General features: G+C 50.6%; 1 protein-coding gene, 1 long non-coding RNA gene and 3 other non-coding genes across 5 annotated transcripts; all 5 read right to left on the reverse strand.

The window, feature by feature from the left end:
- Positions 1–1,656: 1,656 nt before the first annotated feature.
- RAB42 (RAB42, member RAS oncogene family) lies at positions 1,657–4,847 on the reverse strand. Its single transcript, XM_065421829.1, has 2 exons — positions 4,600–4,847; positions 1,657–2,080 (listed from the first exon to the last, which is right to left on the reverse strand). The coding sequence occupies exons 1-2, from the start codon at positions 4,845–4,847 to the stop codon at positions 1,657–1,659; spliced, it is 672 nt and encodes a 223-aa protein (XP_065277901.1).
- An 11,423-nt stretch (positions 4,848–16,270) lies between these two features.
- Positions 16,271–21,556, reverse strand: LOC135893813 (uncharacterized). Its single transcript, XR_010562340.1, has 6 exons — positions 21,508–21,556; positions 19,599–19,694; positions 18,849–18,910; positions 18,076–18,172; positions 17,503–17,638; positions 16,271–16,623 (listed from the first exon to the last, which is right to left on the reverse strand). It is a non-coding gene; the product is annotated as an uncharacterized LOC135893813 (long non-coding RNA).
- Positions 16,746–16,817, reverse strand: LOC135893959 (small nucleolar RNA SNORD99). The gene has a single exon (XR_010562353.1). It is a non-coding gene; the product is annotated as a small nucleolar RNA SNORD99 (small nucleolar RNA).
- LOC135893953 (small nucleolar RNA SNORA44) lies at positions 18,309–18,441 on the reverse strand. The gene has a single exon (XR_010562347.1). It is a non-coding gene; the product is annotated as a small nucleolar RNA SNORA44 (small nucleolar RNA).
- Positions 19,289–19,432, reverse strand: LOC135893952 (small nucleolar RNA SNORA16B/SNORA16A family). The gene has a single exon (XR_010562346.1). It is a non-coding gene; the product is annotated as a small nucleolar RNA SNORA16B/SNORA16A family (small nucleolar RNA).
- Positions 21,557–22,443: the final 887 nt, after the last annotated feature.

Raw genomic sequence — 22,443 nt, forward strand, 5'->3', positions numbered from 1 at the left:
ACGGTTTTAAGATCCTCCGGTAAAATGGAGCAACAGAAGTGCAGAGCATCAGCAGAAGGCCTTATGCTGTATAATCTGGCACAGCTTTCTCCCTTCCTAACCCCCAATCTTGACGGAAGCACCAAATCATACAAAGGAAACGATTTATTTGTAATGAAGAATCCATACACGCTGGAGACATGTGAGTAGCAGGGTTGCACTAGTCCGTATGTAGCACAGCTTCACACCCACAAACAGTAATAATAGACACCTGTAAATACACTGGGGTTTAATCCTGGCGCTACATAGTCAGCGGGAGTTTTCCCATGGGCCAGGATTTCAGCTAGGAAGTTTAATACCTGCTTGATTTGCGACAGATGCAGTATGCCTGGCTAGGGAGGAACAGAACTGGGATTTTTCTAGCTAGATGCAAGATGGTACCGTAATGTCACTCTTGTTTAGATCCAGGCTATGCCATTGAAATCTATGGCAGCGTAGAGGGATACGGGACGGGGGAATCTATCCCTGGGAGTTTACCATCACGGTTTTTAAGTTTTCAAATGCAGTCAAGCCATAAGACTGAGCATAGGAGCATGATCACCGAGGGTGTGTGGCCAACTGGACAGGACAGCTGTGAGACAGTCAGGAGACATAGTTTCTATTCCCAGCTCTGCCTATGAGCTTGGACCAGTCACGTCCCTGCTCCGTGCCTCAGTTTCCCCTCTTGCCCCTTTAACTATTTAAATTGCAAGCCCCTTTGGGCAGGGACTGTCTCTTACTATATGTTGGTATAGCACATGGTAGAATGGGGCCCTGATCTTGGTGGAATACTAATAATGTACTTTTAAAGCCTCCTCAGTCTAGACCAAATAGCATAGGGTTACACTAGAAACTGAGCAATTTATTCTACCATTAATGAATTCATTAAATGGGTGCCTAAGCATGAGACTGGCCCTTTGCAAAGGGGTGAATCTCACCCCTCTGCACTGAGCACTGCAACTGAATTCCACCCTCTGGAAACATCTCATCGGCTTCTTCATGTCCTGAGAATTCTTCCACTCACCGTGGTCCTTAGGCACCCAAAATCAGGCCATGGAGGTTTCTTTGTAACGCTGAAGTCTCTGGGATGCTTCAATAAAGCAGGGATTTTGGGATTTGATCCCTTGTAATGCAGTACCACTCTGGGGACCCTACTAAGGCTCAAGGCCCCATTGACTGGCTCAATTGTTCGGTGTATTTGATGCATGCACATGTATGTTTTAATAGCTGCACTCCTAGATTCCTAAAGATTTTCTTAGTCCTAAAATTCAGTTTAAAAAAAACATTAAAAAGTTTTAGAGCCAGTGCTGCAGTGTATTAAAAGGGATTTCCCCTGCTAAGAACCAAGGGAAAGCCTCTAGCAGCTAGTCAGTGTTGCGTCACTGGTCCTGGATTCCCTGTTCTCCACCTAAAGGGGGCAGTAGTGCACTTTTTACTATTCCGATGGAATTCATCTACAATGGGTGAAAGCAAGTCCTGGAGGTTTTTATTTTCCCTAGAGACAAACTGAACTCCCCTCCCCCTGACCTCCAACTTTGCATCTCAGGCCCATCCCTAATTTATTTCTGAATCGGCTCATCCAATCCCTCCTCCACCAATTCCATCCCCTATGCCAGGTCCTAGTCCCTAACTTCTGGGTTAGCATTGGCATTTTTCTTGCGGTTTTCGCTTCTTCTTCTGGGGGTTGCAGGTTCTCTTGTGAATCACCTTCACCCCATCCCAGCCTTCCTGCAGATCGATCTCCTTGTTCTTCAGAGCCTCATAGATGGTGTTGGTCAAGGTCTCGAAGGCCAAGTCCACATTGGTGTTGCTTTTGGCAGACGTTTCAATGAAGCCGATGCCCAGGGAGGCTGCCAGCCCCTCTGCCTCTTCAGTGGAGACTTTGCAGTCTGACTTCAAGTCACTTTTGTGGCCAATCAGGAGGAAGATGATCTTCTCCATAATCTGGATGCTGGCCACTTCATGGTACCACTCAATGATGTGCTCGAAGGACTTACGGTTGGTCATGTCGAACACCAGCAGCACTCCCACGGCGTTCCGATAGAAAGACCTGGTGATGCATCTGGGAACACAAACGTAACAATTCAGTGAGCTTTTAACTTTGCTTCTCACCTGCAAATGCCATCCAGGAACTAGGGCTGGTCTTCTAAGGCCCCACTGGCTTTTACTCACTTTGGGCCATGTGTCACCTTGAATCCCCCACACAGCTGGGGCCCTGCCCTTCTTTGCTGATTGATGATATAAACATTAGGTTTGGGAGAGGTTCCCCATCCCCACCCCGTTTATCTTTTACATTAGAATTCAGGTCTTGCCTCTTTTTTATTTTTCTGGAAGAGTCTATGGACAACTAGAGACCAAACTGTGGCCCCAGGCCTGCATCTCAGAGGTATTTGGGTACCTAATTCCCATTTATTTCAATAGGAGTTAGGCACCTAAATACCTTTAAGGATCTGGGCCCCAGAGATGGCAAAGAAATAAAACCTGATGAATTAATCAGGGAAGTGATTTTTAGTCAAACTTCTTGAAACTCTTTTTATTATTAACATCTATTTGACTCAAATGCATTGCACACACTGAAGAGAAAAACACTTTTTGTTAAAGATTAAATGCCCTCATCCCTTGAGTTAAGGGCTGAGAAACCTCCTAGTCCACCTTTCTGGTGCTCCACGGAGCCCTTCGGCAGAACCAGAGAAGACAAGACATGAGGGTCCTGACACTTCTAATGTAAAACTCAAGCAGGAAAGAAATGTTTCAGGCTTTCTTCAGACATCATACAAAGACAAATAAGGGCAGATCCCCACTATTTCATCCATCTTTAAGGACCTATGTTAAGATTTTTTTTTTCTGGGAGCAGAGCTATCAAAGACTGGCCTTATGGCTTGGCTTCTCTCCTATGATACAGCAAAGGGGCCAAGAAGCCAACATCACTGGCTATGTGGGTGAGGAGTCTCCTTGCACAAGAGGAATCCCTGGGTTATGCAAGACTGATGTAGTAGCTCTGTATCACTGCCCTGCCCAGCCCAGTCCTCAGCATGGCCAGGAAAAGGAGGCCCTGGTTGCAGTGCCTGTGGTCCCTGGCTGGTATAATTTAGAGCAGCCCTGAAACATCTCTAAATTGTGCCAAGAGCCGAATCACCGCCTGACTGGCTCCTGGATTAGGGAGCTGCAGAGCTGGCATAAAACCACCTTTGCGCCCCACACTTGGATCCAAGTCAAGCGCAGCTCATGTAGACCTTAGAGGCGGGGCTAGGGAGGCATGCTCTAGATTTTAAAACCACACCCCTCACTGTGTTATGGGAGTGCTTGAAGAGTGAGGGTTTTCAAGGCCTCTGGCCCAGGGTAGTTAGGCACCTAAATAGGCCCCTAACCTAGGGCCTCCGCCAGTTGTTTTGTGCTGCATTGGTGTGCTCCATGGAGCGTGTGCACCATGGGGTGTGGAGAGCATAGCTGGAGTTCAGAGCTAGTTGCTCATTCACTCCTTAGAGCCAGCGTCCCCCCATGACCAGAAACCGCAGCACATAGCACCGTTATAACTGATATAAACTGCAGCTGTGGCTCCCCAAAGGAGAGCTGATTTCAGTGGGACTGTTTTCAGCGGGAAGAGCCATTCACCTGCGTGGATCTGCCAGGCCAGGCCCATAACTAGTTATGCCATCTTCAGCCGCTCTGCTCTCAAACCCCCCAATAAACAAGCCTCTCAGCTGATTGGATCCTTTTTCACACACAGAGGAATTGTTTCTCCAGCCTGCAGGACTCACTGAACAAAACCATCCACTCCCCCACACACAGATCGCAACAATAGCAAACCCTGCCTTCTAGACTCCAAGATTCCCCTGCGCTGTAAAGTTCATCCACTCTCCTTCCCACTGCTCTTTCTCCATTAGAAAGCCAGGTTCCCAGTAAAAAATGAGTGGGGGGTTACTGGCAGCCAAATAAATAGCTGAAATTGACCCTAGGTATAAAAAAACCCACCCAAGTTCTCCTATTGCAATGCAACCCCTCCCACCCGGGCCTCTCAGTGCAAACACACAAGCGTGACTGGATGACTTCATCATGTGCATGATCATGCTACAGCATGACATTGACAAAGCTATAAAGAAAAGAAAACTGGAAACAAAAACCTTTTTTAAAAACAAAACAAAACCCTTGCTCGGGCTATTGGGTGCAGGAAAGAGAAAGCACCAGATCAGGGATGAGCTGTGTGTTGGGGTGAAGGAAACCGGTCTGGGGCTGGTGAGCTGGGTCCCCAGTTATGGGTACGTGTGTCCAGTCTTGGGGGGTGGGCAGGCAGGGGAGATGGATGGTTCTCTGTGTGACTCTCACTCTCTGAAGGGATCTGGTCTCTGCAGACTGGATCTCTGTGGTATATGGGTAGGGGCCGTCTCAGGGATTTCTAAGGTTCTTATCTCAGGGCTGTGCCAATGCCAGGACAATTATAACCCTGGGTGTGTGTGCGTGAGTGACTGGAGGGGGGGAATGTGACTCTGGGTGGGAGTGTCTGAGCCCGCAGGGTAATGTAGCTGCAGTGCGCTGGGTGCGTGGTGTGAAATGGGGCGAGCTGGGTCTCTGGTCCCTCCTCACCTGAATCTCTCCTGGCCGGCCGTGTCCCAAAGCTGCAGCTTCACCTTGATGCCCGGAGGCAGCTCCATCATCTTGCTGTAGAATTCCACGCCCACGGTGGGGCAGGGAGCCGGGATGAAGGACCCCTCCGCGTAGCGCCTCAGCAGGGAGGATTTGCCCACGGTGGAGTCCCCCAGTAGGATGATCCGGAACTGGTAGTGCCAGTTGCCATTCAAGTGAGAGACTGGAGGGGGTGGCACCGGCTCCATTCCCAGGAGGGGCAGAAGGACTGGGGCTTGGGGGGATTGGAGCAGCCTTTGAATTAAGATGCAGATTCCCCAGAGGAAGCCTTGGGTGAATTGGCCTGGAGGAGGTTACAAACCCAGATTATGGCCTTGAATGACAGGGGAGAGAGACAAAGGAGAGAGAATTTAACCAGAGGTCTCCACCCTCATCCCATTTACCTCCTCTCACCCCACCCTCCTGGAGTCCCCTCTGGGAGCAAAGTTCTGCTATGGGGAGAGAGACACTCCCTCATTCCCTTTCCCAGCCTCAGTCCCTATCATCTACCCCCACCCCCAGACAATAAACAGAAAACGCCTCTGTATCAGATTACTGTCAAGCTCCCAGGGGAGGTGGGGGAGATGCAATTCTAGGAATGTAGCAGTTGCCAGACCAGATCAGACCTGGGGTCCATCTAACCCAGTGTCCTGTCTCTGACAGTGTCCAGCACCCGCTGCTTCAAAGGGAGGTGCAAGAAACTCCACTGTGGACAGTTATACCCACAGGAGAAGTTTCTTCCTGACCACAGCCAGGTAGTGGTTGGTTTATGCCATGAAACATGAGGGTTTATGTACCGTCTGCAATGTTTTGTCCAGCCTAATCATAGAATCTCAGGGTTGGAAGAGACCTCAGGAGGTCATCTAGTCCAACCCCCTGCTCAAAGCAGAACCAATCCCCTAATGTCACCTTGGACACTGTAGATAGAGGTGTTCTTATTGGGGTGTTTCTTTACCTCTTGGGCTAGTCAGTTCCACAGTGTCTCAATTATCCAAATGAACTGAAAGAACACTCCTTGATCTGCATTTGAATAGAGACCATCTCCACTCCCATTCACAAGCACTGACAGTCCATGTGGCAACTACAGCAATTACTTACAGGGGAAAGTAATGTTAGGAAAGAGCTTGGTTTCCTGGTATTCAATAATGGAAGAACCATGACCATGTGCCTAACCAGCTCTCCACAGACCCCCAGCAAGTGCCCCGTGGAGCCCAGTTTGAGAGATCATTATCCGGCAGGAAGACCAGCAGTGGAATGTTAATGGTCGGTTGGGATTGGTAGTGAGGTTTGCATGACTCATTTCTATTGTTTCAGTCTGTACTGGCTCCCGGCTGTGTCTTCAATAGGTTTTCCCCCTGCCCCCTTAACATTTCCCCCGTTGCTATCACCAGTGCAACTCCATTGCTAGCCGCAATGGGGGGAACTGAAGTATAGACAGGGAGCTGCTCAGAGCTAGTCTACATGGGATGGTGATTAAGTTTCATAGATTCCTAGATTCCAAGGCCAGAAGGGACCATTGGAATCATCGAGTCAGACAACGTGTCTGACACAGGCCAGCCGTCCCAAGCACAATCCCACCCGAGCACCTGGATCTGTATTCCAGCCACATCTGTGCTGCTGTTTTTAGGCGCTAGCTTGGGAGATCAAACCATAAATGCTCTTCCTGGAAGGTTGCAGTGTAACACTTATTGCAAAGACTCCAGAAATCTAACACACCACAGCCAAATACAGAGCGACACAGCAAGCTGCCCCCTAAGGCAGCGAGGCACAACTCACCCCACTTTGCTCCACACTGCTTTGATGCAGATCCCAGGCTACCCTCAGAGCCCCCTAACCTGCAAGCAGGAGCAGAAAGGCCCTTCGAATTTAAGGGATAGCTTGTCATTTCAGCACAGTTCTCAATACACCACATGCCATCCTGGCTCCGTTTAAGTCAAAGGGGCATCATCAGGTTCAGCCTCTGGCTTCATTCTCCACAGAGGTTGAAAACAGTTTGGCCTCTAGTCCATGCAAACAAACTCAATCCCTGGAGGATCTCTCCATGAATGTGACAGCTTGGCCCTGTCTATCCAAGCAGCTCCATTGTTTGCCCCCAGGATGGATCAGAAGGGATAGAGAGACCCACGAAGAGGGAATTTTCCTAGTGCACACAGGGTCCTTGACTTAATTAGGAAAGAGATTATCTGTGAAGAAAATCCAAACACAGGGAGCAAAGCAAAGAATGAACCAAATGAACTGATTCAATTGTCTCCAGATAAAAGAGTTCTGAAGACTCTGCAAACAATAGCAGCTCGCTCATTGCCTCCCTGGGGGGGAGAAGGCATGGAGGCCTCCTTTGTTATCAGCAAACAATCTGTCCCCTCCACCCCATGGGTCTGGGTAATAAAACATCTTCCTGGGCTAAATGACAGGAGTCAGAGTCAGGAAAGGAAAGGAAAAAAGTGGGACGGTGGAACAAGGATGTGAACTAATTGAAATGTCTGCACTTTGGCTCTGCTCTCCACAATGCTCTCCGGGTTTTCAAAAGTGCTGAGCACCCTATGCCCTGAGGAATTCGCTGAAATCAATGGGAGGTCGATGCTTAAATAACTTTACAGATCTGAGCCAGGTATCTTTTGAAAGACTGGCCTCTGACTGGGTGGGTGCTGAGCATTTGAAAATATCTAATCTAATCTATCTATCCCCATACACCTATCTAATCTATCTATCATCTATCTATGTATCTATCAACCCACATAAACCCATCTATCTAATCTAAATCTATCTATCCCCATACACCCATCTATCTAATCTATCTACCCCCATACCCATCTATCTAATCTATCTATCCCCATACACCTATCTAATCTATCTATAATCTATCTATCTACCCCCATACACCCATCTATCTAATCTATCTATCTATCCCCATACACCCATCTATCTAAATCTATCTCCATACACCCATCTATCTACCCCCATACCCATCTATCTAATCTAATCTAGCCATCCCCATACACCTATCTAATCTATCTATCATCTATCTATCTATCTATGTCTCTATCAACCCCCATACACCCATCTATCTGATCTAAATCTATCTATCCCCATACACCCATCTATCTAAATCTATCTCCATACACCCATCTATCTACCCCCATACCCATCTATCTAATCTAATCTAATCTATCCATCTCCATACATCCATCTATCTAATCTAAATCTATCTATCCCCATACACCCATCTATCTAAATCTATCCCCATACACCCATCTAGCTAATCTATCTACCCCCATACCCATCTATCTATCCCCATACACCTATCTAATCTATCTATAATCTATCTATGTATCTATCTACCCCCATACACCCATCTATCTAATTTATCTAACTATCCCCATACACCCATCTATCTATCTATCTATCTATCTATCTATCTATCTATCTATCTATCTATCTATCTATCTATCTATCCCCATACACCCAGCTAATCTATCTATCATCTATCTATCTACCCCCATACACCCATCTATCTAATCTAAATCTATCTATCTATCTATCTATCTATCCCCATATACCCATCTATCTAATCTAATCTATCTATCTAATTTTAGGGTTTTATCCTGCTCACCATCCCCCTAGAATCTGAGTCTTCCACATTAAAAAAAATAGTAATAGTGCAGTTACTAGTCTCTTGCTCTGCACCCTGCTTGAGGCAAGGTTGGATTTTTGAGGGGGCCTGGCAGAAGGTGATGGGGGACGGCAAGGGGCTGGGAATCGAAGGGGTTGTTTTGGTGGAAAGGCTTTCTCAAAGAGGAAGGTTTTGCAGCAGTTCCTACAAATGGTCAGAAGCTGGGGGCGCCTGATCCCCTCTGGAAGTTCGTTCCATAGCTGGAGGAATGCCTTGTCCCCATCGCTCACATGCTTCATCATCTGGCCCTTTGTTTCGTTTGAAGGGAGGATGAGGAGAGGAGATATTTCACCCAGGTGCAGAAATTAGGGCAGTCAAAGGCAGTTCAACCTGATATTCGTCATGTCGCTCTCTTGCATTTGTTGGCTATGAAACTGCCAGCCCGACTCAGGGGCTTGGCTCAGGGGGGCTTTGACTTTGAGCTCGGAGGGAATCCACACACAGTGCTTTGTGGCTACCACTAAACCCCAAGGTGACCAAACAAATTTAGTGACTTCCTAAGGCACTAGAAGAGTCATTGCTTCAAATCCCCCTCAGACCCATAGCGAGTAAGGCCGCGTCTGCACTTAAGACTGTTGCCACTATAGCAATGTTGGTTGGGATGTGATTTTTTTTTTTTAATGACATTTTTATACCAGTAAAAGCCACAACGTCGACACAGTTATACTGACAAAATGGCACTTTTGCTGGTGTCAGAGAGTCACTGGGCGATGCTCTGGAACTACTCCCTACGAAGCCAGTCAGGTCTCTGGGGGAGCCTCTCTCTGAGAAGCTTACAGCTTTGACCTTCCTGGGTCTGACCTTGGAGCAGTCAGCATCCCTTTCCACACCGTGCACTTTCCGCAGTGAGTCCGCACAAGCGGGGCTCCTGGGGAAGCCAGAGGGGCCTGCACCCCAATTCCGCAGTCAGACGTGACTCTCAACCAGCCGGTAAAACAGAAGGTTTATTAGTCGACAGGAACACAGCATGGAACAGAGCTTGCTATTACAGACATCAGTGACTTTCAGCCAAGTCCATCTTGGGAATCCTAGGCCAGATGCCCTGGATTCCCCCTCTTCCAGTCCCCCCACGCAGACTGCCAGCCTCCAGCTACCTGACCTTGTTATGTAAAGCCTCCACTCAAATGCAATTGTAAGATCTGTAACTTGTATCAAAAGTTCTGCAACCTTTTTTGCAGACTTTGTAACTTCAGTTATTGTTAGCATAGCCTTTTAAGTTTTGTAACCTTTGCAAGATCTGTAACCTTTTCAAGTTACCACTTGTATGAACTTCCAAGCTTTGTAATATCCCATCCCTCAGAGAGAGTGTGAACGAGGGAGTGTGAACAAGGGAGTGTATGTGGGACTGGGCGGAGAGGAGCTGCAAGGAAAAGGAGTCCAGAGACAGGAGCCAGGTGTGTCTGATATAATCTGCCCTGAGAAGGCAATCACGAAGTGCTGTAAAGATAGGGTTACCATAGTTTAAGTGTCCAAAAAGAGGACACTCCACGGGCCCCGGCCCCGCCCCAACTCCGTCCCCTCCCCTGAACGCTTCGCCCCCCTGCCCCTCCCCCTCCCCTGCTTCCCACGAATATTTGATTTGCGGGAAGCCTGAAGCAGGCAGGCAGCAGGTAAGCTGGGGCTGGGGCGGGAGGGCGCGGCCCAGTCCGGCCCCCCCGGCCAAGCGGCTACCTCTGGCGGCCGGCCGGCCGGCCCAGGCCAAGAGGCTCTGGCCCCGGTGTCTCCCACCCGGCTTGGGGGCGCCCGGCCCCGCACCACCGGCCCCGGCCCTGGCCCCCGGCCGAGCACCGCCGGCCCCTCCCTATTTTCCCGGACATGTCCGGCTTTTTGGGATTTCCTCCTGGATGGGGATTTGAGGCCCAAAAAGCCGGACATGTCCGGGAAAATCCGGACGTATGGTAACCCTAGAAGAGAAGAAGAACCTGGAATGCATGCAAGGAACTGGTCTGGGAATGCTTCTCGGTGATGGACACAGAAGGAAAACTCCGTGTCTGTGACAGACGCCGCCCAGTTCCAGAAAAAGGAAGCAGCCATGCACACAAGCAGCAGCTGCTCCTTGCCCTACTCAGCAGCCTGGATTGGTGAGCGCAGGCGGACACCCCAGATCGACCACGCTTCGGCTTCTCGGTCTCCAGGCTGTCTCCGGTAACGCTCCGCCTGGGTCAGTGTGTGGGTGCATGAGGGTATGAATGCAGTGAATGTGTGCGTGTATGAATAAGCTCCATCTCTTTTCGATCTGACCCAACAGCGGCATCGTAATAAAACTAATATAAGTGTGACCCTGGGTTGGTTTTTAGGGGAACAGAGATAACAGACCTCTGACCTCCGATATCCCCCTTGATGCTCCTCCTCCTTCTCTTTGTCTCGCTTCCCGGGCAAAAGGTGTCACCTGGTCACATCTCCCCTCCAGGGACTCAGGTTACATAGGTGCAAACAGCTGGGCAGTCTCACTGGTCCTGAGGGCCTCAGCAAAATCACACACCCAATTCCCACCACCTAAGTATTCGTGCAGTCCACAGGGAAACTAAGGTACACACAGTATTAGTATAACAGTAAGACTCTCATGCAACAGAACAAGATGAATAAAACCCCACTTCGTCACAGCTGGGATAGTTTATTTTGTTCAGGGAACTGGTATAAGGTATGCTGGCAAAAGCATCGCTTTGCGATATATGCTGCATCTTCCCTCTGTGGCCAACCATTTCTAGTGCCGACCAGGCCTAAGGCTGAAGTGGATGCATTCGCCACGGAAGTTTGTAGGAGTGGCACCCAACTTACTCCAGGGCTGTCCTGGGTGCAGGGCCGGCTCTAGGCACCAGCTAAACAAGCAGGTGCTTGGGGCAGCACATTTCTAGGGGTGGCATTCTGGCGCCGGCCATCGTAGGCACCGACTCCGTGGCATGGACAAAAAGTGCCCTCGCTGCCCCAGCTCGCCTCCACTCCGCCTCCGCCTGCTCCCCTGAGCGCGCCGCCCAGGACTGGCTCTAGGCACCAGCAAAACAAGCACCTGCTTGGGGCAGCACATTCCCAGGGGCGGCACAGCAGATGGTAGCAGTTGTGGAGGCAGCTGGGCCCGCATGGCCTCAGCCGCGCAGTGCAGGCCGCAGGGCATCTGCAGCATGGGGGTGCCGCTCACCACCTCGGCCAGGTTGTCGTGGCGCACGTCGCCCATGCCGGCCATGTCGTGAGCAGGCGCACTCCCCAGTAGCTCACCCCCTTCACCCGCAGGATGTCCGGGGACTTGGCCGCCAGCACTGACTTGTGGGCTCGGATCCGCCGGCCGGAAACTTCGATCACCAGGTCCGGCTCCTCCGAGACCAGCTGCTGCGGGCTCCAGGGCTGCGCTCCAGCCTGTGGACAGTAAATACCATGTGGCGGCCAGGCGATGTCGCCTCCTCCTGCCTCGGACTCGGACACGCGCGTTGTTAATCTCCCACTGACTCTTCCCCACCCGGCTGAGGAGGAGGCTGCTCCGGGATCCTGCTGCGGGGCTTTGTCCCCTGCCCCGGGCGAACTGGAGCACAAGGAGGATCTGAAACCGCTAGGAGCTTGCAAAGGGAGCGCGGCGCTTTCCCCACCCCCGCTCTCCTCTTCCCCAGCTGATGTGCTCCCTTCCATGGAGCCGGGCTGCTGCTGGCTGCCCTTGCTTCTATCCGCTTCCCCCAGAGCTTTCCCCGGTGGCCCTTTAGGACAGGCTCTAGCAGAGGCTGGACCTGGCTAATGTGTACACACACACACACACACACACACTCTCTCTCTCTCTCCCAGCTCAGCAGCACAGTCAGCCACCCCTTCGCCTTCCTCTTCTCCCCCCCCCCCCTGCCTTTTTCCTTTTTTTCCTTTGCAGTTTAAGGTTGAACTTACTGTGGGTTTTCCTTGCTCAACTCTCCTTCTTGGCACATGGTCAATTTCAGCCTTGTTTCCCAGCCTGGCCTCCTCTCACATGCTGACAGCAGAAAGAGGTGTGGGGCAGCCGTCCCTGCAGCCACTGGCTGCTGAACTTTTCAACTCCACTAATTTCAACATTGGTTAGATATCTGTACCCATCATATGTTTGCTGCAGCTTGATTGCTCAGACTTTCCGTGAGTGGCATTGACAGATCAATGTATAGTAATAAAGTATCTCACTTCCTGTTCCTTGGGGGAGTTGGATTTTTTTTTTTCTGGAGCAATTTAATTTTCTATGAGCCTTTTTCCTATTTTTTTTTCTTCAGAGTAAGCGACACATGTGCTTTAACAAGTGAAAGATCACTGAGTTTTGATTTACCAGATGTTCATATCAGCCTGCATGCAACTCCCAAGATCAGTTTGACTAATTGCACTGTTTTATTTCAGCTCAAAGAGGAACTAAAGATTTTCCTTGGACTTTCCGCTCTGAAATTTGCAGCAACAGAGTCAACTAAACATGCTGATGTGTGATTATATTCTGCGATTATTTCCCCAATATGCAAACATGTGTAAAAGCCAAAAAAAGGGGGGAGGGGGCCACCAACATTTTTTTTGCTTCGGGCGGCAAAAACCCTAGAGCCAGCCCTGGCGTTGCCCAGGGCCGGCTCCAGGCACCAGCTTAACAAGCAGGTGCTTGGGGCGGCCAAGGGAGAGGGGCGGCACCTGCAGCAATTCGGGGGCGGCAGGTCCCTCACTCCCTCTAGGAGCGAAGGACCTGCCGCTGAACTGCCGCCGCCGATCGCGGCTTTTTTTTTTTTTTTTTTGCTTGGGGCGACAGAAATGCTGGAGCCGGCCCTGGCACCGCCGCTCCGCTTCTCCCCCCTCCCTCCCAGGCTTGCCACACGCGAAACAGCTGTTTCGTGCAGCAAGGCTGGGAGGGAGGAGAAGCCGAGTGGCGGGGCGCTCGGGGGAGGCGGCGGTGGTGGAGCGGAGGTGAGCTGGAGCAGCGAGCGGTTCCTCTACCCCCCCCGTTACTTCCTGCGCCCCCCCACCCTAGCTCACCTCCGCTCCGCCTGCTCCCCTGAACGCACCGCTGCTCCACTTCTCCGCCCTCCCTCGCCTGGGGGAGCAGGCGGAGCGGAGGTGAGCTGGGGGGGAGGTCGTGGGGAGGGGGGGAAATGCAGCACCCCCGGGGGAGGAGGCGGGGCCAGGGATTTGGGGAAGGGGTTCGGAAGGGGCGGAGTTGGGGCAGGGTTGGGGGTGGGGGGGGCGGCCAAAATTTTTTTTGCTTGGGGCGGCAAAAATCCTAGAGCCGGCCCTGCCTGGGTGCTAGAAGTTGCTTCCATCTGATATGAGCTGTGGGCTCTCCAGCATGTTCCTCGTGAACAAGTGTTCCAGGCTCATAAACATCTCCGATGCTGCTAACGAGCCGCCCTCGCAGGCAGTGGCAATGGAGAGGCAGCTATGTACAAAGTGAGCCATGGAGACTACGCTCCCCCGCTCAGGGTGGGGACACTTTGGTGGGGGTGGGGGAAATCTGCCCTGCTACCGATGTAGCTTATCTGTGGATAAGGGATTTCAGCCTACAGGGCTGGCCTGGCACCCTCTCCTCCTGGCATTGGCCAAAGCACCCCTCCATCAGTCCAGCAAGTTAGATGGGGGGGCGTCCGCTTTGACTGTGGGGCTTTTTTTCTAGTCCCTTGTCTGTTCATGTACCCATCCTCTGGGCAGCATCCACTGACTCTAGGCTCCTACTCAGATCACTGGGCACTGTCTGGGGATCTCTGCTCAGTGTCACCCTCTGGATCCTTGATTTGACCCTATGACCTGCACCCCCATCCCTGTTGTTCATAATCAGTTTTGTTCTGGGCTCTTCTGTGGCCCCTCCCTCAGCTGAGTGGGCAGGCCTTCTGTAGCCACTCCCCACCAACCAAACAGGCTGGCCCCAGCATGGGCAGTAAGGAATTCATGTTAAATGCTCTCAGTCCCCCAGGTTTAACTGCAGAAAGGGACAGGGTACAAAGGAGGGGAACAGACAGGGTTACTTTCCTGTATGTTGGTTTGCAGCTCTCCCCTTTCTGCTCCTTGGGAGTGGGAAGGATGGAGCTGGGGCGGGGGGCGGAGCACCTCATGGAGCATCTGTATTAGACGCTGTTCTGTCTCCACACCTGTTTCCCATCACCCGATAGCATCAGGAGCGGTTCTTTTATTACAAAGGTCTTTGCAACTAGGGAAGGCTGAGCAAAGGGCTGACAACAGGCAGATCCTTCAAGCACAGCATGGGGCGGGAGGTTTCCCCGGGCAGCAGTTCTCATGCAACAGATCAACCTTTCCTTTCGTCACGCTCCAGCTGCGGCTCTCAAAGCACTTCGCAGACATCAATAAATCAACGCACCTGCCTAGGAAATAATAAAGTTAATTCTTAATAAATAATGTTAAATCTTTATCCATTTTGTAGAGATGATAGCAGGGGCCACCCAATGAGACAGGGCAGAAATGGGAAGTGAACGCAAGTCTCCCACTGGAGGCCCATTCCCCCTTCTTTAGCCACAACCCAATTTGTCCCCATTTGATATTTCTAGGCCGAGATTTTTTTTGTAGCAAATGGATGCCTGAATCTAGGCTCCCAAATCCATATTTAGGCATCTAAATTCATGGCTTCACTTTGAGTACCACAGGGTCAGCAAAGGGAGGCAAACATGGTCTCCATGCTGCTTTCAGGGGAGGGAGAACCACAGCTCCTGCACCCATGTGTATGGGGCTGGGGGAAATGCAGCCTTTCCCGACTTCCTTGGGTAGGGAATGCAGATTCCACCCACTCTTTCAGGGTGGAAACTGCCTCAGCAGTATTTTCAGGGAAGAAACCACCTCAGCCTCAGGCTTCCTGCAAGGGGCATGTGACCCCATCTCCAGGATTGTAACAAGGGGAGGGGAGGAAAAATGTGTCTCCTCATGCGCTTTGGGAGAAGTGTGTGAAATCCTTCCCACCCACGGTTTAGGTGTTGAGGGGGAAATGCAGCCCACACCCACACTGACAGGCTTGGGAAAGGTGGTAAGTGGCCCCCACCCCTGTGTTCAGGCTTTTACAAACAGAATACACAACTGGGGTGGGTGTGTAGCATGGATGAAGATCGGGGGGCAGGGGGGGGGTGATGGACAAAATTTCCTGTCTCCCTATTATCTTATCCTAAGGTTTTATTCTGCTGCCCATCACCAGGGTATCTGAGCATGTGAAATCAATAGCAATAGTAAAGCACCCTGTGTGACAATTGGTGGTTGCCTTCTTCCCCACATTCTCATTTCAATGTGCCTGCTACTGAAGTAAGGGTCACCATGGCCAACTACAAGGTCAGAAAAACCTTAACGCAGTTATCTCGACTGTCTACTATTCAGATTACTCTTTAATCTGGGAATGCCTAGCTCTTACACAATGCCTAGCTTACATAGACCTTTTCTTTATTATATCTCACCGTGCTTTACAAAAGAGGAATATTTTAGCTTGAGAAACTGAGGCACAGAAGCATAGTGACTTTCCCGGCTCATGTTTCTCAATCCATGGATTGGCACCCAAAATTGGGTCACCAGAATGTTTCAAAGGATCATGTGGGAGCTGGTGTCCCACAGGGCTGGCTGGGATCACTTCCCAGCTCCATACAGTGCAACCTCTGGGGTCCCAGCGCTGCTCACCTTTGGCCAGATGTCATGACAACAGGAATCCAGGTGGGCCAAGTTTGAGTGAGTGGTACTGCAATCCCCAGAGCCAGCTCACAACTCCACTCTAGAGCCAAACCCAGCCAGCCCCACAGCACAGGAGCTGCCAGTGTGGGGTGAGTGCCAGGCAGGACTCAACCCCCCTGGGGGGGACAGGATCTGACCAAAACCACCCCAGGGCCTCCACCCCCAGACTATTTACTGGGTCACAACATTTACAAATGGGTCCAGAGGCCAAAAAGGTTGGGAACCACACGTCTAGCTCACCCCAGCAGCAGAGCTGAGAACAGAAATCAGACCACAGGCCAGTCAGTTTATTTAATTACCAACTAAGAGTATGAACAGAAAAGTCTGAGGCAAAAGTTTCTTTGACTGCTGCATTTATTATTTCCTGATGTTTTATTTCCAGATTCCCTATACAGGGGAGTTTTTACTAAGAACGCAAACTCTGGAAAGGACAGTCCTTGTGTTACAATTTCCCATGATGGGAGAGTAGTGCTAGAACATTTTCATATGCAAGAGAAGGGATGGGCCCCTGCCCTGTGGAGCTTGCAGCCTAAAAACAGGCAGACAGAGAGAAGGGAGGAGGAACAGATTTTCTATGCAGGGCAGCGTTCTCTTTGGGAAGCAGAAACGTCGCTTTTAAGAGGGACTGAAAGTTGGAGGGGACAGTCCAGTCCCAGCTCAAGTTTCTTGGCTCTTTGTTCCACTTTGATCTGAAAATAAAAATAAAATAAAGGTCGCTATGGAGTGAAGCGTGCAGCCTGACTCACTGCTAGACCCATCTACACCAGGTAGCGATTTTAAACAGAGCCCACCTGTTCTGTTAACGATGTGTGCCTGGCCTCAGCCCCATATCCGCAGGATTCATCCAACAGTCACCATTTAAAAGGAGTCATCACTGACCAGGCAGAATTAAGCAGAGCTCTGTCTGTGGCTGTACATTGCACCAGCACTTCCAGTTAGACTCAGTTTCTGCAGAAACCAAGCTAGTCACAGAGTGACATTTCTAGCTCTTATGGTTGCAGAGAGAAAAAAAACCACCTCCCCCAGTGCCAGAGCCTTCAGCACGTGTCAGGGGAAATCACCCTTCAGTTAAGTATAGCTGGTAAAAAGACTCTTCCGGATCATTGTAAAGCAGCCACCAGCTGCTCTGAGTAGAGCAGTCCTACTCCCTGAGATATGGGGCCAGATCCTCAGCTGGTGGAAACGTAGTTACATGAACGTCAATAGTGCTAACCTGATTTACATCAGCTGAGGATTTGTCCTATGGCTCCCAAGACTGCTACCTGGAATCTGTCTACGGATGCATCAGAAGTCCTTGTACTGTTCAGATGGTGACAGTTAAGGCCATTTAAGATGCCACAAGTCCCAGGGACAGCAACCCCACGAGGCAAGTTAACGATCAAGGTTTTTGAAGCTGTTGCCATTTCCTATATGGGGTGTGTGTCATGTTTTAATGCCAGTTCAGAGTCAAATCAGATGCAGAACAGACAGATTCCATTGAGTTAGTCACCCTGGAGTGTTGGTCAGGGATGTCAATCATGAGAATTACTAGCTCAATGGCTCTTTAGCTCAGTTATTTGGAAGCTTACTTTGCCCGTCCATGGGTCTTTCCGGAGTTCCAGCCCCTTGGGAGACACGATCATGTTCCGCTAGGTGGTAAGACTGACTGGCCAGTCCATTAGTTCCCCTTGGCAGCATCAGCCTCTTTCATTTAGCAAGAGATCCCTGCAAAAGGCAAACATGGAACTGGAATTAGATCAGAAGTGCACAGGCCTTTATGTATAGAAGAATGCACCAAATCAGCAGGAATACAGCCAAAACACCTGCACCTCTGAAATTCAAAGAGGGGAATGATCCCTTCTGGCCTTACTTTATTAGCACACTCCAAAAGAAAGTTGCATTGAGCAGTTTAAGATATTTACCTATAGCCCTCCCCACCCCCCCTTAAACTATACAGATTTACATTTCACCCAGTGCTTTGCAGAGCAGTTGCTGTGTTCCAAGCCAGCCCCTCTCAGTACAGGACTGTTCTAGCAGAGAGAATGAGACCAACTTGCATTTTACTTTGCCTCCTTTTTTGACCATGAGATCGGTGTTCAGATCTGATGGGAAAGGGATCTGGAGGTGAAGGAAGCTACACTTAATGGAGTCGTCAATCTCACCTTGCAGGATAGCTGCTGTGTGCCTACTTCATTCCATCCAGCAGGCGAGAGATCTCAGCAACTGCTCAAGGTTCTGAAGGGCGCCTCCAGACAGGCCCTAGGAAACAGATTTGCACCATCCTTACAGCCAGTGAAGAACAGGGCTGCAGATGCCACAGAACTAGGAACTCATGCAACTAAGGGCCTCTAAACAAGAGCACCACATCAAAGAAGCCAATGCCCTGCAAGTGAAAGCTTATAGGAGAGGCAAGTGACAGCCATCGGCACACAGGGCTTAGCTGCCAAAGTCTCTCCTCCTTGTTCTTGCATGTAGTTGGAGATCCTGTGGCTATTTCACGGAGCCACAGCTCTTGGTTTTACATGCACTCCAAATGCTCAGCACTCATTCAGGGAGGCTCGTTACAGCTGCTGGAGGGATGGGGAGATTAGAGGATCGGTAACGTGGCAAAGGTAGTGGACAAAGCACTGGACCGCGACTCAGGAGACCTGGGTTCTACTCCCACCGCTGGCCAAGCTTGGGCAAGTTCCTGCCACTGTTTGTGCCAGTTTCCATATCTGTAAAATGGGGATAACACCACCAACTTTTATCCTGAAGGTGAGAGACAGAGAAATGGTCACCAGAACATCAGCTAGTTGCAAACCACAGCAAGTGGTTTCCATCCCATTTAGTATTTTGCCTTCAATCCCCCACAGACCTGGCTGCTCTGCAACAGATGGTCACTCCTACTCAGCCAATAACCAGTACCATAAGCAGAGCAACATCTCGCACTCACCTGCCGGACTCCGCCGCGGGTGGAAGCAGGCAATCTCCAGGACAGGGGCACCAGCTCCTCACCTGAAGAGGGAGGGGAAAAAAAGCAAACAGCCCATTAGCCCACCACAATCTCAGTTTTATGGACACTAAGTGCTACTGGAACAGGAAACAGCCTCTTAAGAGGAAGCAAAGCAAAGAATATCCTTCTCTGCTCCCCTTTCAAAAAGCACACCTGATAACCACATGGCATTCAACAGCAGTTTCTCTTCCAGAGGATGGGGCCAACCATTTCAGGCTGAATCTATAAACAACTTTTATGAATGCCAAGGGCCTCTAGAACCACCCCCTTCCCAACAGGGAAACCTGAAAATAAACAGTCCTGTGTATCTAGATAGAGGCCCCTCGCCCATCCCTAGACACCTCCGGGCCAGGCAAAGCCTGTGCATAGACACTCCTAGCGCATGTATTTTCCTGAAATGTTGCTGGACAGTTACAGTGGAACAAACTGAACAGCGACCGTCGAGGAAAACAGGTCACTTTTGGCTCCTTTTTGACCACGTCAGCTACACAAGAGAGACAGACGCAGCTTCGATAGGGCCGTGGGAACGTCAGAGGGCTTCCGGGGGGGAGGAAAGGGCAAACAAAGCATGGCTAAGCATTGTTGGCTTCCTTAACTATACTGCTCAGCTTACCTGCTGACCAAGAGAAGCCCCCCCACAGCAGCTTTTAAAAAACTCAACAGAACAAGGGTGTACAGCAAGCCACTTACCCTGCGGGGAAAGCAAGTGAGCAATGCCAGGCTCATGCTTCAGTGGTTCCAGCATCTCGGCTCCGTCCCAGCCCATGCACAGATACCAGGCGAGATCTGGAAGAAAGGAATGGCAGGATCAGAGAGGATAAAAATTGATCTCTAGTAAATAACCCATAGAAAATGGTGAATGATAACATATGAAAAATGTAAATTAATGATAATTTAAGAATATACAGCTACATAATAGCTTAAATACAGGTGTATAGTTATAGTGCACCCTCCTAGGTAGCAAAAAGATGTACCAAATCTAGTGTAAAGGCTCTATTTAGTTTTAGATCAACTTGTTTTAATGGTTATATCAACCCATGAGAATGTGCCTTTCTGTAAAAATTTAACTGAAATACAAATGGAAAAGATTATTAAAATCAATTATTTAAATTGAGGCTTTCCACTTGGTGATTTAAATCACCCCACACCCTGGGCAGGATCTGCACAAGTCTGGGAAGCAGATGCTGTTACAGGCTTAGTGATTTTGCTACACCTGAAATAGTAGAGATTTTGCTTTAATGGGGGTAAGGGGAATCTCTCTTCCACCTCTTAACTGCTTTAGCATTTATGCTTCTCCATTTTATGGACCCTCCTCTTCTTCTCCCCTGAAAGACTAAAATGCAGACCTGTCTCCAGACAAGCCTGTCTAACCTAACCACTCCCTACACCAGCTTCCCCCACTCTCCACACTGCAGGGACCTAAGTCCGGCATGGGGCCTTCATATCAGTAATGCAGCATTTAACTCTTCCTGGCTTTACTACCAAGCATCAGAGCTAGTTAACAATTGGGCATTAGCCAAAGCGGATTGGCCCCAATTCTGCTCACATCACATTAAAGCCAGTTGAATCTCACAGTAGTGTAAAGCCACTGAGTGCAGAATCGGGCCCTATATCATTGCCATGCGCAAAACTCACCCACCTAGTGAAACACCTTACTCACTACCACCCCCTTTTCCACTCCGCCAAACACCAGAGGCGCTTCTGGACAAACACACAGCCCCACACAGCTTCCTGCACCGTTTCATTCCTGGGCACAAAACCACCCCCCCCCAACACACACACACACTGCCGGGCCTTTGCAAACAGGCTGTTTAGCTGATCAGCTGCCGCTTTCACAAGCTAGTGGGCTAGACCCCAGGGGAGTGCTACCTCCGGGCTTGCCACATCATTCATAAAAGTAAAAAAATATAGATACTGCTTTCATTACAAATTAAGAAACAAATACAGGAGACCCTTTAAGGCACATAGTGAGGTGCTCTCTCCTCGATGGCCCCACTCCCACCCACAACAGAGCCTCTCTGGATTTATTGCTAAACAGACCTTGAAGTTTTCCCAGCTGTAGAGCCCTACAAATCCCCGGGGGCATCCGCTTTATATCCGCGCAGGGCTCTGACGGTAAGAGCCAGGCGGGCAGGTTGAGGAAATTGTGGTGCAGACCCTCCACCTGTCCTGGGCGGGAGGGACCGAGCAGCCCCCTGGCTCCCAGCCCAGGGCAGGTGGAGGGACTCAGGGGGGTGCCTCAGAGCCGCAGCCCGGCCAGGGTAAGCAGAGCCCTGCAAATCCACAGGCCACTTTTGCGGCTCGGATGCGGATACACATGTTTCGTACCCACGCAGGGCTCTACCCCCTGTTAGGATCAGCGCTTCCCCCTCCCCCCTCCGCGCCAGGTGGGAATCCAGCCCGGAGCCGCAGCGAGCCCCATCCCGCGGGGAGGCCCAGGCCGGGACCCTTTGTATTTCCAACCCCTACAAAATATTACAGCCCAGCCCGCCCCCCTGGAAACCTGAGCCGCTCCAGGTCAGCTGGCCGGGGGCAGAGCCCCCAGGCGCCCCGGGGGAAGAGAGGATGGCGACGGATTGCAAACGCCCCCGGGCCTTACCCGGGCGCACCCAGCCAGGGACTGCCAAGGAAAAGAGCGAAGCGCTTCCGACACGTGGCTTTTAAGGGTCAGCCCCGCCAGCGGCGATGCTCTGATTGGCTCCTCCGCGAGGCCGTCCTTCAAAGCCTTCTGGGAGCTGTAGTTCAACTCGCTTGCCCGCTTTAGCCACCCAGCCTGGCTGGCGACCTGTCTTTAGTAACTAGCCCAGGCACAAACAAGCGCCACGTGCAAGGAGCATTGAGGTTGCAAAGGCAGGCGCTGAAAAGTTAGGAAGCTCTGGAGTTGAGGCTGCCTGTGCCATCTGAATTCACCCTCACCCCTCTTGTGCATATGCAGTAGGATTAGGGCAACCAGACAGCAAATGTGAAAAATCAGGACAGGGGGTGAGGGGTAATAGGAGCCTATATAAGAAAAAGACCCAAAAATCAGGACCGTCCCTATAAAATCAGGACATCTGGTCACTCTAAGTAGGATACAGACTTTAATTGTACCATCACCTGCGATTTCTTCCACAGGACCCTTGCCTCCTTCGGGTTTTACCGTGGGGTTCTTCACCCTTCAAAAAATCTGGGGGTGATGCAGTACCCCACCACCCTCTCCTCCAAAGCGTGCGTGTATGGGGGAGGGGTGTGTTCCACTCATCCAAAAGCACAAGAAAGTGAGGTTGTTCCCAACCCCCGCCTTCTGAAACAATTGGGTGAGATTTCCAGTCTACCACCCTATGGCAACTTTGGGGGAGAAGTCTCCCCCCCAAAAAATACATGGGGACTGAATTCCACCCCAAAAGCGTTCCACCTCTCCTTCCCCCAGGATACCTTGACTGTTGCCGTTTCCCTGGATACAGGGACTGAACCGACACTCATAACTTGAACTCTGTCTGAAAAGTTGGTGAACAGAATTGTCTTCAAAATGTTAAAGGGGAAAAAAGACCACAGG

Source organism: Emys orbicularis, chromosome 23 (assembly GCF_028017835.1).
Source record: "Emys orbicularis isolate rEmyOrb1 chromosome 23, rEmyOrb1.hap1, whole genome shotgun sequence".
Classification (NCBI taxonomy): Eukaryota; Metazoa; Chordata; order Testudines; family Emydidae; genus Emys; species Emys orbicularis.

What these genes read in the sequence shown, in the direction of transcription:
- RAB42 (XM_065421829.1), bottom strand. Translation starts at nt 4,847, where the DNA reads ATGGAGCCGGTGCCACCCCCTCCAGTCTCTCACTTGAATGGCAACTGG. An exon ending in GCCGGCCAGGAGAGATTCAG is followed by an intron (nt 2,081 to 4,599) that starts GTGAGGAGGGAC and finishes TTGTGTTCCCAG; the next exon opens with ATGCATCACCAGGTCTTTCT.